The 16,692-nt window shown below is 38.4% G+C and overlaps 1 protein-coding gene across 12 annotated transcripts in view; it reads left to right on the top strand.

Moving 5' to 3' along the window:
* BAZ2B (bromodomain adjacent to zinc finger domain 2B) overlaps positions 1–16,692 on the top strand; it is a 111,438-nt gene that overhangs the window by 67,594 nt on the left and 27,152 nt on the right. For 7 of the 12 annotated variants that reach the window (XM_054515373.1, XM_054515374.1, XM_054515375.1 and 4 more), the window contains exons 9-19: positions 1,321–1,381; positions 1,920–2,028; positions 2,294–2,395; positions 7,155–7,365; positions 8,302–8,394; positions 8,510–8,571; positions 13,425–13,490; positions 14,225–14,290; positions 14,926–14,970; positions 15,220–15,252; positions 16,441–16,506. In XM_054515373.1, the coding sequence (XP_054371348.1) occupies positions 1,321–1,381; positions 1,920–2,028; positions 2,294–2,395; positions 7,155–7,365; positions 8,302–8,394; positions 8,510–8,571; positions 13,425–13,490; positions 14,225–14,290; positions 14,926–14,970; positions 15,220–15,252; positions 16,441–16,506 (914 nt within the window). The remainder of the gene's footprint in view (positions 1–1,320; positions 1,382–1,919; positions 2,029–2,293; positions 2,396–7,154; positions 7,366–8,301; positions 8,395–8,509; positions 8,572–13,424; positions 13,491–14,224; positions 14,291–14,925; positions 14,971–15,219; positions 15,253–16,440; positions 16,507–16,692) is intronic. The other 5 variants (XM_054515378.1, XM_054515377.1, XM_054515383.1 and 2 more) reach the window with 3 other exon arrangements.

The raw sequence follows: 16,692 nt of genomic DNA, 5'->3' as shown, positions 1-16,692 counted from the left end.
TACCTAATATTTATCCCAGAAGCAGGCTTGTTTACTGTACAGTTTATAAAAGATTTCATATGGATTAGGAGTAATCCAAATGGTAAATTAAAAAGATGATGTTTTTCTCAAGAATCTGTGTTGACTTAGGATGTTTTGAAAAGTCTGATAGCAGATTTTATCATTTACAGGAGTAGAAGGTAGAATAAATTTTATGTCCTTGCTTTATGTATAATAATACTACACCTAAGAATCACCTAATAAGAATCAACACAATACCACAAAAATATTTTTGTGAAACTTTTGCCTAGAGTTGGTAGGGTCTCTGAAGGAGTCTTGTGGTCTCTTCTCTGTATCTGTTTTGCACTGGACTTTCTACTTCACTTATATTTGGAAAAGCAGCGTCCTTCCCTGCACTGTGACCATTCCAAATAATGCAGTAGTCATTCATGTTAGGCTAAGAGGGCAGACCTGTGTCTGAATTTTGGGATCTGAGCACAGACATGTCCTTGGTGCTTTCTCGAGGGGTCCCGTCACACCGTCTGTGAGGAGCTGCTGGCAGCCCCCTGGCAGCCGGCGCTGTGCTGCTGCGCGGCGCTCCCGGCTGGGAGAGGCTGAGCCAGGGCCGGGGCCAGCCTGGGACCGCCCGGGCCCGCGGCTCTTCCCAGGGAAGAGATGTGTCACATTCTTGACAGAAGGTCCACACTGCCTTTTTGGGAAGTGCATCTTCCACAAGTTGGTCTGTGTGCATAGTTCATGTCCTGTGGCTGTCTGAGAGGCCTAAGGAAAGCCTTTCACACTGAAAAACTCACATTTGGCAGTTGTCTCTGGGATACTATTGATTCAGTTGCTTGACAAGCACCAAACACAACATCTGTTTGAACTGGGGAAAGCCAAACTAGTTCTGAAAATTTTCTGCCTTTGGCATTTAACTGCAGTCTATAGGCAGTGCTCTAGGAAGACTAAACCTATTAGAATATGGATCTTAAAAGTAAAGTGTGTTTTTATTTGCATCTTCTTCACTGAAAAAAATTCTACATTATCTTGTCTAGAAAAACAGGCTTGCAAGGAATTAAACTAACAATATTTGAGAACACTAAACAGGACAAGCAGATAGGTATGGGATGGTTGAGTTTTCTATTTACAATTTCAGAGGATGAGGTTACAGGAACTTAGAGGAAAATGTATTTCAGAAGAACACTTCCATTAGTTTTCTTGGTAATGGCAAGAATGGGAAAACAGTTCTCTTTTGTTTTGGGGATAGAAACATAAAAAGTACATTTTTGGGACATGTTTTCTTTTGTAAGCTCTGTTAGGTATTAATCAATGATTCTGTTTTAGGTATTTCAAAAAGACGAAGAGTAGCAGATGAACGGGAGCTGCGTGTTCCTCTTGATTATGGGTACGTTATGTATGTATCTGACTTTCCTTAGAGGGACATAATGCCTTCAAAAATCCATTGGTAAGGAAATGAGTTTAAAAAATTTTGAGGCTGAATACTAAGGAGAGGGCTTCAGCAATTTAGATTTCTGACTCCCAGTGACTGTGAATCTCTTTAAAAAGTGTCAGCATATTTCATGTGTTAGTTTTTGTGCATTAAATTTGCTCTTTTGCAAACATGACCCGTCTCTTAGCAGTTTTGCTTTGGAAATTAATCCTAATGATCTGATCTGACATAGACTCCAAATAACTCCCTAAAGTATAGTTCTAAGCTGCTTAAAATCTGGTAATATGTAAGTCACTTGATATAAATAAATTCATATATTTAGTTAGTTTGGATAATCTACTAAAATGATAAAATTTTCTGGTTTGATGTGTTTGATTTATGATACTCTAGTCACATTTTCCTCTTCCTTTTTTTGTAGAATTCTTAAATTGACACAAATTACTTGTTTTTTAAAAAGTGTATTGTTGCATGCAACTATTTCATATTACTCTAGCTGGCAAAGAGAAACCCGAATAAGAAACTTTGGTGGTCGTCTTCAAGGAGAAGTAGCATATTTTGCACCTTGTGGAAAGAAGCTGAGACAGTATCCTGAAGTAGTAAAGGTACATTAACTTTTTAACTTCTGTGTTCTAATGTTAGTAAGCATGCTTGCAATTAAAATATGTAATTTTTTTCTCTCCAATAGAGGTACTTATTTTCTGTGATGTGAGGTGTAATGTAACTCAGTCTGTTACTGATTTGATGTCTTATAAATGCGTATCCCTTTGACAGAACATGCAAAACATTACAGTCACAAAGTTAGCTGTGCATCAAAGCTGGGTTGTAATTATTTACAAGCTGAAGTGGAAAAATATGTGATTTTTTCAGTATCTCAGCAGAAATGGAATAATGGATATCTCAAGGGACAATTTCAGCTTCAGTGCAAAAATAGGAGTGGGTGACTTCTATGAAGCCAGAGATGGACCGCAGGTATCCACTTTTTAAAAAGTAAAGTTTTTGATCCAAGGAGCATTAACTTAAGTTTAGGTAAAGTAATTTTTGCTACGATCTGAAGCATTACCTGTTTTTAGCTAAATATTTCTAAAAGCTGCACGTATTCTTAACAGCAGTTAGATTGAGACATGGAGAGCTTGATCCTGGGCTGTGTTGAGAACCACATTCAGTGGCTTTGCCCAGAGGGTGCTTTAATGATCAGCTCTGAGCCTGGCTTGGTCTAGTTTGAAAACTCAGAGCTGCGTATTTTATCTTAGCATTCAGGTATTTCTGAATTAAGACTTTGTTTCTTCTTTTATTGTATACAGCCTCGTATCAATAGTAATTTATGTGTAGATGTTAAATCCCACTCTGTTAGTGTGTTCATAATATATGTATGTGTGTATGTGTGTGTTTATATATATATATTTATGTAAATTGCATATTTATATACAGGTGTCTCCTGTATCAAGAATACTCTGTGCATCCTAAAGCATGACACTTTTACAGAGGGGGATGCAGAACTATACCAGTTATGCCGTACAGTGGTATAACTGTTAGATGGTGTGTAGATAAACCATACCAGGATAAGTAAAACTAAAATTTTAAGGAAATTGTTACTGTGTTTGTGCCATGCTGTGTTACTGTATTTTGGCCATGTTGCCATTTCTTCAGGATGTGCATGAAAATTTTTTATTTTTCTCAGTGAAGGTATTTGCTTCTTTAAGGTGTAAGTGTTCTGAACATGTTACTAGCTCTCAACAGTCTTGAGTTCAGGTTTGAGTTAAGCCTGATGTTCTTGTAATACCTTGTAGAAGTATGTAATGTTAGTGTGAAATGAAATTGAATGTCTTTAATGAAAGCATTAAAGACTGAATTCATGATAAGCAGCTACTTCTAGGTGGTGCTTCCTGGTTTACAGGCTAAAACATTGCTAAACTTGCTTCATGTTTGGTCTTCAACAGTTACAACTGTAGTTATGAACTTCATTATGTACCTGCACATCTTGACTGAAATAATTCATTTTACTGTGATGTACTGTAATGGCAGGATATCTGCTCTCTTTTTGCCCTGTTCTATTTTCTTTGTCTGTTACCTGTATAACTTCATTAGTCTTGTCCCCTTCTTTAGTTATATCTGTCTTCTCCCTTTAGTTGATTTGCAGTTTGCCTTGTGATTTATAAAACTTGAGAGTGAAGGCAGTGTGAGGGGAAGATTTCTACAGGCAAGACTAGCAATGTGAACATTAGTTTGCTGTACATATCGTCATGAACTTTGTACTGATGTGGTTTTTGATAGGTTCCACTGAGACTTGGGTAGACAAAGGAGAAGTTTTCTTATTAGAAAAAGAGACCGAGGGCAGCTTTGTCAAATGTGCTAAGATGTGTTTACATTTTATGTGTGAATGATGAGTTACAAAACAATGGAGTTACACTCAGGCTGATAATATTGCCTAGTGAAACAGTATGTGGTACTGATACTTTATAAAAAGAGCTTGCACCCTCTTTACCAAAGTGTTTTGAATCATCCAGATTCAAAATAATGTATGATAATCATATCCTCATGGATGTCTGGAGGTAATTCCAGAAGTTTTTATTTCTGCTTTTGTGGTAATTTCAATTATTCTGTATAGCCTTTAGCGATTATTCTTCCCTTCCTTTGTTATACTTTTCTGTCATCTTTTGAGACATGCAACATGTGCTGGGCTAATTTTCACACAGCTCTAAGATGAAACAAGATGTGAAAAAAATTACCTTAAGGCTAAATCAGTATTATTAAAGATTTACCTATAGCAAGGCAAAAGCACGAGGATTTCCTGCTTCTATTAGTGCCTGTGTTTCTCTCTTGTGGTATGCAAACCACCAAATATTATGGGTTATTCAAAGCAGTGTTTGAATACTGTAACAGAAGCATATCTGTCAGAAGTGGGCCACAAAGGAGTAGGATTAGGAGAATGATTGAAGTTTGGCAAATGTGAAAATTCAGTGACTGGACTCGGAAGCTTTAAACTGCTGTGATTTAGAAAGATTGATATGAATGTGATATGGGCTGATGGAATAAACATGGGTCCTCATGAATTTAAGTAATACGTATAGGAGTCTTTGTCCTGTTCTGAGTTCTGCAATTCAGTTTGGAAAGCAATGTTGTTAACTTTTCCCCAGAAATCTAATCTGAAATTTAAGTGGATTTTTGCTTCTTGCAAAGTGCCTGTGTTTTTGTTCATTAGCTTGATTAACAGGATTTGAACTTGATTCTGCTTTCGTGCATAGTTGTCTGGTGTCTTTTTGGCAAATGTCCTGGTGGCAGCACAGTATTGTGGTACATGGGTAGATGCTTGAAGGTGAGAAATTGAATAAAGTTATTATTTTGATTAGTTTGAACAATGCACCACAACATTTCACAGTGTTATTCCCATTTTTCTCTAATATTTGAGTAGCAAAGCTTCAGTTTTATGGAAGCCTGTGATTGTCCTATGTTAAGGCACAACCCCTGTATTTTATATTTGAAATGTCAAAAACCCAGAGTTTTTGTACATTTTTTTAATAGAACATTCTGACTGTACATTCTTTTAATAGAAATGTATTCCGGGTTAGATTTTAAAAATTGTTTGAGCACAAAATATAGATGGTCAATCAACTCTTGCTTAACCCTTTATGGCTTTGTTCTGGACTATTTTTGTCTTGTCCTCTCTTAAACTTGTGAAAACTTGTGCATCTGCAATGGCCTTTGACAGGGCATTAAACTGTCTTCTCCCATCCCTTGAAGCACCTGCTCCTTTTGCTTACTGAACCATTGCTCACTTCATTTGATGGCCTCTAGTTTCTCTTTCAGGTGGCATTAGGAAAATGTAATAACTAACATGGTCTCTGGTGCTAATGATCTGATAGACCTCTTACTTTTTGTGATGCATATTAATTATTGTTAGTATCATTAACTGCAGAAAATACAAATACAGGGCAAGAGCAATCTCCATTGCCATTCTAAGGTATTTTTTGAACTATCACTGCTTCTCCTTCTCTTCTTTGATTCCTGTTTTGCCTCCCTTGGCATGTACATTTTATGAGATTAGGTTTTCTAGGTTGGAAGTTGGTGTAGCTCATAAGTACAAGTATTAAATCTACCTCAATAAACTGAACCTGTGATAAACTGCAATTCAAGTACTAGGCAGAGAAATAAAAGTTACACTTAAGTAGTACTCTTCAAGATAGTAAGAGAATTAACTTCTAGTCAAGTGGTGGAGGTGAATATTTTGGGTTAAAGTCCTTAGGGGTGGTGCATGGTGATGTGGAACACATTAATGATGCGGTTTTGGTTCTGAACAGTGCATTTTCAGAACATAATTAATAACAAAGCCCTTTGGAATGTGTGCAAACCAAATGTGACTTGTACTTTGGGGATGGTCTTAACTGGGAATGATTCAGACTTTAGATAAGTGTCTTTGCAGATGCTGATAACTCCTTTGAAATCTGAATGTCTCATTAACAAACTGCTGTTTCTTCCGCTGAGTTATGCAAAACCTTTGTAATTGTGAAGAACGAGCAGAAATAATTAAAAGACAAATTAAAAGAAAAAGCAGTAATCATTTATGTTGTGGTACAGTAAATTGGATTTTAGGGTTTATGTGCATATAAGTGTGAAAACTAAAGCACTCTAAATCTATTTCTTCTGAACTGGTAACTTAAAAAACTCATTAAATACCAACTTTTCTTCTTGCTTTAGGCAGACATTTTCAAAGCTTTTTACAAACCTTGCCTTTTTAAGGCAAGTTATAAAGAAGTCCTAAAGGATGCTTAGCTTGCAGATTTTCGCCGCATCTGTCAAAAACTTGGGGAAATGGTAAAAGAGGTTAAAATTTTGAAATACTGGTGCTCAATTAAACAGGCTTACCTAGACGGTACATATTTTCTGCTCAGTAGACACAATAAACTCTAGTTTCAGTGGCCAGCTAAATAAAGCCATTCCTTTGTGAGGATTAACTTGGTTATTTTTATTAAGAAACTATTTAGAATCTGCTTTCATGATGGCTCAAAATACTGCAGTGCATGCTTTGTTTGGTTAGAGAATATAGTTCATGTAGCTTTAGATATGTGGATGCTTAGAAGGTACTTTTCATTGATTCAAGCTGATGCAGAAACTTTTGCAGTGAATGAGGGGAGAATTCAGTTGTACTAACTGAAACTGGATGATTAAAATGCATCTGTGGTTTTTCAGCTCAGTTGTTGAGGTCTACAACACTCAAAAGCAATATTTGAGAATACATTACTGCCTTTGCTTGTTATGTATGCCAGAATTTCTGTAAACACGCTCTGTTGGAAAACAGCACCTCATAGCTTGACACATTTTTTCATTCATGTTGAACAGTGGATTATATGAAAACAGAATATTATTCATAATATTATATGAAAGCAGAAGTTGTTGAGTTTACATAATTAGGAAAAATCTGTTTTGCCCTTTAGAAAGGGTTGAACAATTTGATTTAATGAGAAATAATTAAAAATAACAGTAATGGCATATCTACTAGGTGAAAACTTTGTATATGTTTGAATAATCTTCAAAATCTTTCTTAGTGGTGGAATTTATAGAAGTTCTTAGTGATAGTCTCTCCATAGATAGCTTCTGTGCATCAACAAGAAATTGTCCTGCCCAAATAATACATCACAGCACTTGCATATTTAACATCTGTAACTCACCTTAGACTCCGGGTTATTTTAATCTGTGTTTGTAATACTTCTTTGTGAAATGTGTCAATTAAAAGGGTGTGCAGTGGTGTCTTCTGAAAGAAGAGGAAGTCCTTCCCCGTATCAGAGCTATGGAGGGGCGTAGAGGACGACCCCCCAACCCCGACAGGCAGCACTCCAGAGAGGAGTCGAGGGCCCGGCGCCGCAAGGGCCGACCTCCCAATGTTGGAAGCGGTGAATTTCTGGACAACGCTGACACAAAGCTTTTGAGAAAGCTCCAAGCTCAAGGTAAGAACTGTGTTCATATTTTCACAAAGAGAGGGTATCAGTATGTAAAGAGTTAATATTTTTCCTATAGGAGAGTGATTTGTCTCACTAGGATATTAGTATACAGCATTTTATTTTGGGCATTTGTTATATGCTGTTATTGAAGACTTTTTGATAAACCAGTAAATGGTTTATCAGTATAGGTTTTAAAGAAGGAAGTGCATATTTAAAGACGTGTCTAAAAGCTTACTCTGTAGTTACTGCACAAGAAGCTGAAAGTGTTTTGGGGAGTTCAAGCATGCAGGTCCTGGACCTCAGTCCTTTGAAAAGGAAGCTAAATTCAATCTCCAGAAAATCCTTCCTGCAGTTGTCTTCTGTGAGTGCGTCCATAAACAGTTAATTCAAATTTCAGAAATGCTGTCACAGGTTAGTGGAATGCTTCAGGAGGTTACTTACTAGCATAAGAATGGCTGACTTTAGGTAGACACAGGAAAGAGGCATGTGACCCAGGTGAGTGTGTTCTTACTTCATTGTTAAGAAATTATTGCATAATTACTTGAGGTGACTTGTAAGGAAAACTAATTCCATGCTTTCTGAATAAAATGTTGATTTAGTAGTTTTGAAGCAAATGTTTTCTGCTTTAGAAGAAGAGGAAAATGGTTTTAAAATGAACCAGCATTATTGGTATAATTCTGTCACTTAAATAATTTTCCCTCCTCAACCAGTATTTGTTTTATATAGAAAGTATCCATGTTCATTTGCACTGTTCACATGGTTACTGATACATGATGTGCCATTAATGGTAGTTCATAGAAAAATTTTGTAGATGCCAGTGTGTGCAAAACAAATCCTCTGTTTGCTCTGTCTTTACAACATACAAATCTCTGGAACATGAACTGTATCTTTATTGTTGGACAGCACTATTTTTATGAACTTAATATTTTCTTTTTGTAACAGAAATAGCTAGGCAAGCAGCACAAATAAAGCTACTGAGAAAGCTTCAGAAGCAGGAACAAGCACGAGCTGCCAAAGAAGCAAAAAAACAGCAAGGTAAGTATTACTTGTGCAAAGTTGTGCATGTTAGGGGATTATTTTGAAAAGTGTTTATGAAAAATTACCTGTCTCTTGCTGTGTTCTGCTGATATTGTTTGCTTTTGTTTGTTAGCTATTATGGCAGCTGAAGAAAAGCGAAAGCAAAAGGAGCAGATAAAGATAATGAAGCAACAGGTAAATTATGCAATTGCTAAATAAGCTCTTTAAATGATGTTTTCATTATCACTCAGTAAGGTGTATTTCAGATATTTCGTAAATTACTGAGTATCCTGATTACAAAGCAGTATGTTTTAAATCTAGTTTTAAAGTGCACACAGTGTATTAAAATTACTGTATTAAAATTGTAAATATATTAAAATTCTAAACTTCATTAAATCCACTATTAACCCATGTCCCCAGGTGCCACATCAACACATCTTTCAACACTGTTCCTCTAGGGACAGTGACTCCATCGCTGCCCTGGGCAGCCTGTGACAGAGCTCGACAACCCTTTCCATGAAGAAATGTTACCTAATATCCAAGTTAAACCTCCCTTGGTACAATGTGAGGCCATTTCCTCTTGTCCTGTCCCTTGTTCCAGGAAACAGAGCCTGACCCTCCCTTGGCTGCACCCACCTGTCAGGGAGTTTGGGAAAGCAAGAAGGTCCCCCCTGAGCCTCCTTTTTTCCAAGCTGAGTCCCTTTCCCAGCTCCCTCAGCTGTTCTTGGTGCTCCAGCCCCTTCCACAGCTCTCTTGCCCTTCTGCTCTGGGCATACTGCATCCCCTCAATGTCTGTATATGATCTCAGCATCCCAACACTTGGAAAAAGTACTAGTATTGGTTTTCCTGTAAGTGACATGGGAAGAAGACAGAGATGCTGCTTGCAGTGTAGAGAGAAAATTCATGTGGCCAAAGTTCAGTTGAAGTTTAAGCTGCCAGAATTATCGAGGACAACAGAAAAAATTTTTTCAAATACATTAATGACAATCCTGCTTGTGTTTATAAATTGGGAAATGAGGGGCTGAAGAGCAGCTGCAGGAAGGGATCTGGGAGTCCTGGCTGATGGCAAGTGTGGTGTCAGTCAGCAGTGCCCTGGCACCCAGGAGGGAATCTTTGCCCTGGAGGGCATCATGCCCAGCTTTGCTGGCCAGAAAGGAAGGGGTGTGTCCCACTCTGCTCTGCACTGGGGTGGCCTCGCCTTGAGTCCTGGGGAGAGCTTTGGGTACCCCAATATAAAAAGGACAGTAAACCATTAGAGGCTATCCAAAAAAGGCCACGAGGATTGGGGATGGGACTGGAAGGGAAGGCTTAAGAGGAGTGACTGAGGGACTTGGTTTGTTCAGTCTGGAAGAGACTGAAGGTAAACTCATTGTGGTGTTCAACAAACTCTGGAGGGGCAGCTCTGATCTCTGCTCTCTGTGACCAGTGACAGGACTTGAGGGAACTGCTGGAGCTGAGTCAGGAGGTTTAGGCTAGGTATCAGAGTAAAGGTTGACCAATCCAGAGGGTGGTCAGGCACTGGGCAGGCTCCCCAGGGAATGGTCACAGCTCAAAGGCTGCCAGAGCTCCAGGAGCATTTGGACAATGATCCCAGGCAGAGGGTGAGATTGTAGGGGTGTCTGTGCAGGGCCAGGAGTTGGATCGATGATCATGATGAGTCCCTCCCAGCTCAGCATGCTCTGTGATTTTGTGACATGTTGAGGTGTTAAAAAAATGAAAATAGTAAGCCCTTTCACATCTTTGAAATCCAGGTATTAAATCCTGACATGCTTCTTTTTTTTTTTTTTGAGTAGTAAACCAGAACTGGTGTTACTTCAGGCTACCTTAAATATTCCCTTAATAGATAACAATTAATTCTTGTTGGTAACTGTTTAAATATTTCCCTTTTTTCTTTTTTTTTATGGTAGTGCTCATTGTAGTAGATACAGAGCTTGAAGCTGTCACTCTACCATGTATGAGTTATATTAGAAAAGGCTGAGAGAGCTGGGACTGTTCATCCTGGAGAAGAGGAGGCCCAGGAGGATCTTGCTAATATTGCTAAGTACCTGAGGGGAGGTTGCAAAGAGGTGACTTAGTAGTTGAAGTACCCAGTGACAGGAGGTTCCTTCTGAACATTGGGAAACAGTTTGTCACCAAGATGGCAACTGAGAACTGGAACAGGTGGCCCAGGGAGGCTGTGGAGCCTCGCACATGGATTTTCAACAGCAGCCTGGATGTGGTCCTGGGTAACTGGTTCTAGGCGACCTTTCTGGGGCAGGGGGATGTGGACAAGGTGACTTCCAGATGTCCCTCCCAGCCTCAGCCAGTCTGCTCTTTTGTAGATCCTGACAGTTTCAAGCTGTCCACTTCTCAAGGCAACCCATACTTGTTAAAGAAAAGTAGCACACTGTGATTTTCAAGTGGTCCTTACATTCCGAGGGGTCTAGGGAGCAAGAATTTTTAAATTGTCAAATGCATCAAATCCTTGATGTCATCAAAATTGTCATCATCATATTTCTTCTTGATGTGTAACCTGATAAAATTCATTATTTCAATGTACAGAGTACTTTCTTCTCTGATAGTTCTTTAGACAGTTCTTTATTCTGATCTCTGCTGAAAAGTTTGTTCTGTATTTATAAACTCTAACCTTTATGGAGTTGAGAGTCCTACACTTTGGCCACAATAACCCCCTGCAGCATTATAGTCTGGGGAAGGTGAGGCTGGACAGTGCCCAGGCAGGAAGGGACCTTGGGGGTACCGGCTGACAGCCTGCTGAACATGGGCCGGCAGTGTGCCCTGCTGGCTAAGAAGGCCAGTGGCATCCTGGCCTGGATCAGGAATGGCGTGGCCAGCAGGAGCAGGGAGGTCATTCTGCCCCTGTACTCAGCACTGGTGAGACCTCACCTCGAGTGCTGTGTCCAGGTCTGGCCCCTCCGGTTGGGAAGGACCTCGGGATGCTCGAGCGTGCCCAGAGGAGGCTGGTGAGGGGTCTGGAACACAAACCCTGTGAGGAACCACTGAGGGAGCTGGGGGTGCTCAGCCTGGAGAAAAGGAGACGCGGGGTGCCCTCATCACTCTCTGCAGCTCCTGAAAGGTGGCTCTGCTCAGGGGGATTGGTTGCTTTCTCCAGGCCTGACAAGAGGTCCCAGCCTCAAGCTGCACCAAGGGAAATACAGGTTGGATATTACGAAAAAGTTTTTTACAGAAAGGTGATAATGTTCTGGAATGGTCTGCCTGGGGAGGGGTGGAGTCACCATCCCTGGATGTGTTTAAAAAAAGACTGGGTGTGGCACTGGGTGCCAGGGTTTAGTTGAGGTGTTGGGGCTGGGTTGGACTCCATGATCTTGAAGGTCTTTTCCAACCTGGTCATTCTGTGAGAGGGTGTAGCACATGCTTTCAACTTCTGCACTGTTTTGATTTAAAGTGTAATGGAGGATAATAGAGATTTAAGGTCCATGCTGTGAGCTTCACATGGAAGCTTCACGTGGAAAAAGTTCTGCATGGTCTGCACAAGGCCTCTTGAGTTAATTTTATTGATAAGGTTGTGTTATGTTGGACTTCTCAATAGTTTACAGAGCTCATAAACTGGTGTTTAGACTTCATGTAGCAGCTCTATTTGTCAGAAAACTTAGTACATCTTTCTCATCTGTCATTGCTCTTTTACTGTTAAATATTATAGACTATCTTTTCTTAGGACCTTGGTATATACATCACTATGTATATACATCACTACATATATACTTTATTGTATGTATCACTATGTCCTCCAGAGAGTAAAATTTTAGAGTGATCCCTGTTCTCAGAGTCTCAGGCCAGCTCACAAGAAAACAATGTATTATGTACAGATGGGCTTTACCCTCACTGTTGGGAAAGCGTCTGCTGTTCCAGAGAAGCTCATTGAGCTCCTTTTCAAGCTTCTGGTCTAGGCTTCCCCTAGCTTGCAGGGCTATTCCATGATCTGGATTTTGCTATTAAAACTTTACAGGAAGTCCAGCTGGATGGATGCACTTTCCTTCAAAATGGTCCTTCCTAGTCACTGTGGCTCAGTCAGCTCTTTTGAGATAATCTCAAATAATGTGCTAATGAATTTTTAATAGCTAATTTAACAGACAAACCTATGCAACACAGGTAGTGTGAAATGATTCCAGTGTTTGCAATGATTGCATTTTTCAATCACTGTAATAAGACTTGGTTCAGATTTCAGGAACTAATTTATAAAGAAGGATATATTAGAATATGGTTGCCCAGCATCCATCTGTGGAGTGCATAACTTGATCGTTTTCACCATGATGAAACATGCTTAAATATGTTGTAGTACCCATGGTTCCTGTTCCAATTACTTCTTTTGTTACAGCATGTGTACAATTCCATCACTAAACTGCATACTAAAGCTTCCAAAATTAGCATCAATTACCTGAGTGCTTTAAATATGTGGAGCAACTGAAGTGTACTTAGCTGAGCATGTTACCCAGGTTTCATGTGGGTGAGTGTTCCTGGCTGACAGAGCATGGGCTTTGGGTTTTGCTGAGCTCAGCTCACTGTGCTGCCCGTGGGACCATAATGGCCTGAAAGAGGCTGTAAGAACTGAGGCACAAACGCCTCAGCGCTTGGACAGCCCTTGCTATTTCTTGGTCAGAGAGATCACTTCAAAACATCATGTATTTCATGGCATAGCTCACCCTTTTGTTCATTCTTAAGTAGCTTCACCATTGTCAGCTGGAGTTGGAATACTCTAGTTTCCTTACTTGGTCATTAATCTGGTCCTCTTGAAGGTGTTAAAAAAATAATAAAAACTTTGACAACTTAAACATGAGCACCCATGCATAACTAGACGTGGTTTCCTTCAGGGAAAGGAAGATATCTAATACTAGTAAAATTTCTAAACATATGGGAACAGTTGACTAAAATGGCTGAAAGTCAATAACAAAAAAGTATGTATAAACTTTGTAATTTTAAAAATGTAAAAGTAAATGTATAAAAAAAGTACAGTATGTACAGTATAGTATATAAAAGTATTAAATTTCCTTTATGTATATATTTTTAAAGAAGTAACTTTCTTACCCTTGTAGGAAAAAATTAAGCGAATTCAGCAAATTAGAATGGAGAAGGAACTTCGAGCTCAGCAAATTTTGGAGGTAAAAATAATGACTCAAATGTAATTTTTCCATTGCCATTTTAAAATGTATTTTAGTAGTTACACATGTAGTTAGAAGCGTAACTAAATATAGCAGCTCTAATGACGTTATTTCCGAAGGCCAGTTCAAAGATGTGTCCTAAATTATTTTTCTTAAAAGATCAACATAAACTGTGATCCATAGTCTTAATTCACACTTGGGCTCACGGTTTTCTATCAGAATAGTCTTGTGTGTACATAAGTTAACAGCAAAACAATTCCTTAGTTAGAGAAAAAGTTTGCAGTAGTAGGATATTAAAACAATACAATGCTGTGGGTATGCTCTGTATGAAATGCAGTGGGTTTAAAAATACTATGGCTGTATTAGAGTATACTCTACAGGTTTGCTACTGTACTAGCAAAGATAGATTGCTAATTTTCAAGTCTCCATTGACATAAAAAATAATAGTAATCTCTTTGCCATTTCTGTGTGTACCTGCTTTCTTAAAATAGCCAGATGAAACAGTTTTGAGTGGGAAATTTTGGTTGAAATTTTTTGTTTGAAATTCTGGTTGAATTTTTTTTAAAGTAACTGAAATGTGAATTGATTGATTGTGAAAGCTGCATCAGAGATTTCTTGCAATGTACACAATAAGTGATGATGTTCTTAACTTCTAAAGATACATAACTTTGCTTCTAGTGAGATTATTTTCAAGTTGTGATTGTGCTGTTGTGTGACCTGTTTTGCATGCACAGGCAAAAAAGAAAAAGAAGGAAGAAGCAGCAAATGCCAAATTACTGGAAGCGGAAAAACGAATAAAGGTTAGTTTAGAGGAGCTCCAAAAACAAGAACTGTGTTATTATACATAATGTATGTGGATGTATAAAAGCAATAGATTTGGGAGGCTGTTCATTGATAATGAAGCTGTACATAGAGACAGCAAATAATGACATGTATGTATTGTTATAAAAAGCCATGAAGCATATGCAGAGGAGTTTGTGTATGTGTGGCATACACACACAGATATACAGAGACAGTACTTTATATTACTTTATATGCCATTACCATGGTTTGCGTAACAAAATGTTCTGCAGTAACATTATTCACAATATTCTTTCAAGCACACTGTATGGAAAAATGTTGTTGTTTCTTGGTGAGCATAGTCTTTTCTAGGCTGTAATGCATGCAAAACTACAGAACTCTTTTACAAACACTGGAAAATGCAGTGTCTGTGTGTGTGTATATAAGCACTATTGCTGCTTTGGCATTCTAGGTGTGTTCTATCTAACATGGAACTCCCAACTCACCAGACTTACTGTCACGTATACTGTGTATACTTCTCTGTAAGTTAGAATTTAAGTCAGATGTGCTGTTTTAGTGTGGCAGAACTGTGCAATTTGGTAAGTAAATTTTGATTGATGTTTTAAAAAAATACACTTCTGTTCTTCTGTTGAAGGAGAAAGAGATGAGAAGGCAGCAGGCCGTTCTTCTGAAGCACCAGGTTGGTATAAGTTTGGTTGACCAAACAGACAGAATGCCAGTTGTCAGCTACTGCTTTCAGTTGTATGGGGGGGGTAGAATCGTCAAAATATGCCCTTTTTAAACTTCTGGGTTTGATTCCTGCACAGATTTTCTTTTGCCTTACAATTTTTTGCTTTGCTTTGGTATTGGGGTCTTTTGGGGGATTATAAAGTGGTTTTATGACTTTGTGATTTCTGTTTCATAATGTTGTGCCAACTCTTTCTACCAGGAGTTGGAGAGGCATAGACTAGATATGGTATGGGTATGTTTATTTTTGTACATCTAACACCGCATTGTGATTTGGTTGTGATATGGTTGTCATAGCAATGCATAAAATGTAGCACTGGCTGCTGTCATATTACATACTGCTGCATGGCTTTACAGCACAGTGCATTGCATACATCTGCTTGTCTTGTCTGTTAAGGAAAAAAAACCATGTCTTGAACATGTGTATAAATTGAATGTGGCAATAACTAAATGTGGTTTTTAACCAGGGATCTATATTACTGATGTCCCAGTAAAAATTTGACTAGTATATAAAATCAGGGATTGATGCAAAATCACTAGGATGGTCACTTGGATGATTTTTGCAAGCCTTGTCCCATTCACTGGGAATGAATCCAGACATTTTAAATACAATTTGAATTAACCTGTTTTAGAAATCAGGGTGATGTCTTCCCCTTGTAAGATACTGAGGAAATAGCTTTCAGTTGGTGGTAAATACATAACGTTATAAATATACAATGAAATATTAGAATGTTATCCTAGCCTCACCAAATTAGATGATAAAATTCCTATAGCCTTTACTGGGGCCAAGATTTGCTCTTCAGCTGTTAAGCTGAAGGAAAATCCCCTGTACTTAGTGCCTTAGAATACTGCTCCTTAATGCATTTGAAGCTACTGACATAATTTACTGAGGGACAGGCATCAGTAAATGCAAGTGTTGTTGCATATGTGTATGCACCACTACTGGCTTGATTAAAACTGATCTAGAGCTGATAAAATTAATCATGTTAATTTGTTGCTTGGTTAGAAAAATGTTAATACTTGCAATGTTTGAAAAAGACCAGTTTAAAATTTCTGCTGAATTGGCTATTGAAGAAGTAAATTGCAAGTTCCGTCATAGCAGATGTAAGGTAACTGACCTGTTCCAGCCAACCATTATGCTTTTTGTTCTGCCAGCTTATGAAGGAGCATCACAACTGACCATAAGTAAATCTGTATGCTTCTTATTTACACTGTCTCCATGTTCATTGCTTTACCTTTTTGCTTTTGATTGTTCTTGTATTTGCTTTCTAAACCTGAACTAAAACATGCACAGACTTGGCCATTCTTGTCCTATATTTAGTATTTACTGTGACTTGTCTATTAATGCTAAATTTGTTACTCCACTTTTTTACTGATTTGAAAATGCGGTTTAGTTTTGTTCTAATATTACCCACTTCAATAGGAACGAGAACGGAGAAGACAACATATGATGCTTATGAAAGCCATGGAAGCACGTAAAAAAGCAGAAGTGAGTATTAACTCTGAAAGTTTGAAGTTTTCGTAGTTTTGTTCTGCAGTCATCTGTAGAAGAGCAGTGTCCTTTTACATTATGTATAATTTGATTTGTGTACATTGCAGCAGTAGGACAAGAAACATTAGGCACAAATTGAACTACAGGAAATTCTGTTCAAACTTAAAAAAACTTTTTTACTTG

Source organism: Molothrus ater, chromosome 7 (assembly GCF_012460135.2).
Source record: "Molothrus ater isolate BHLD 08-10-18 breed brown headed cowbird chromosome 7, BPBGC_Mater_1.1, whole genome shotgun sequence".
Classification (NCBI taxonomy): domain Eukaryota; kingdom Metazoa; phylum Chordata; class Aves; order Passeriformes; family Icteridae; genus Molothrus; species Molothrus ater.
The sequence above is the reverse complement of the archived record's forward strand: the minus strand, read 5'-3'. Positions and strand labels throughout refer to the sequence as shown.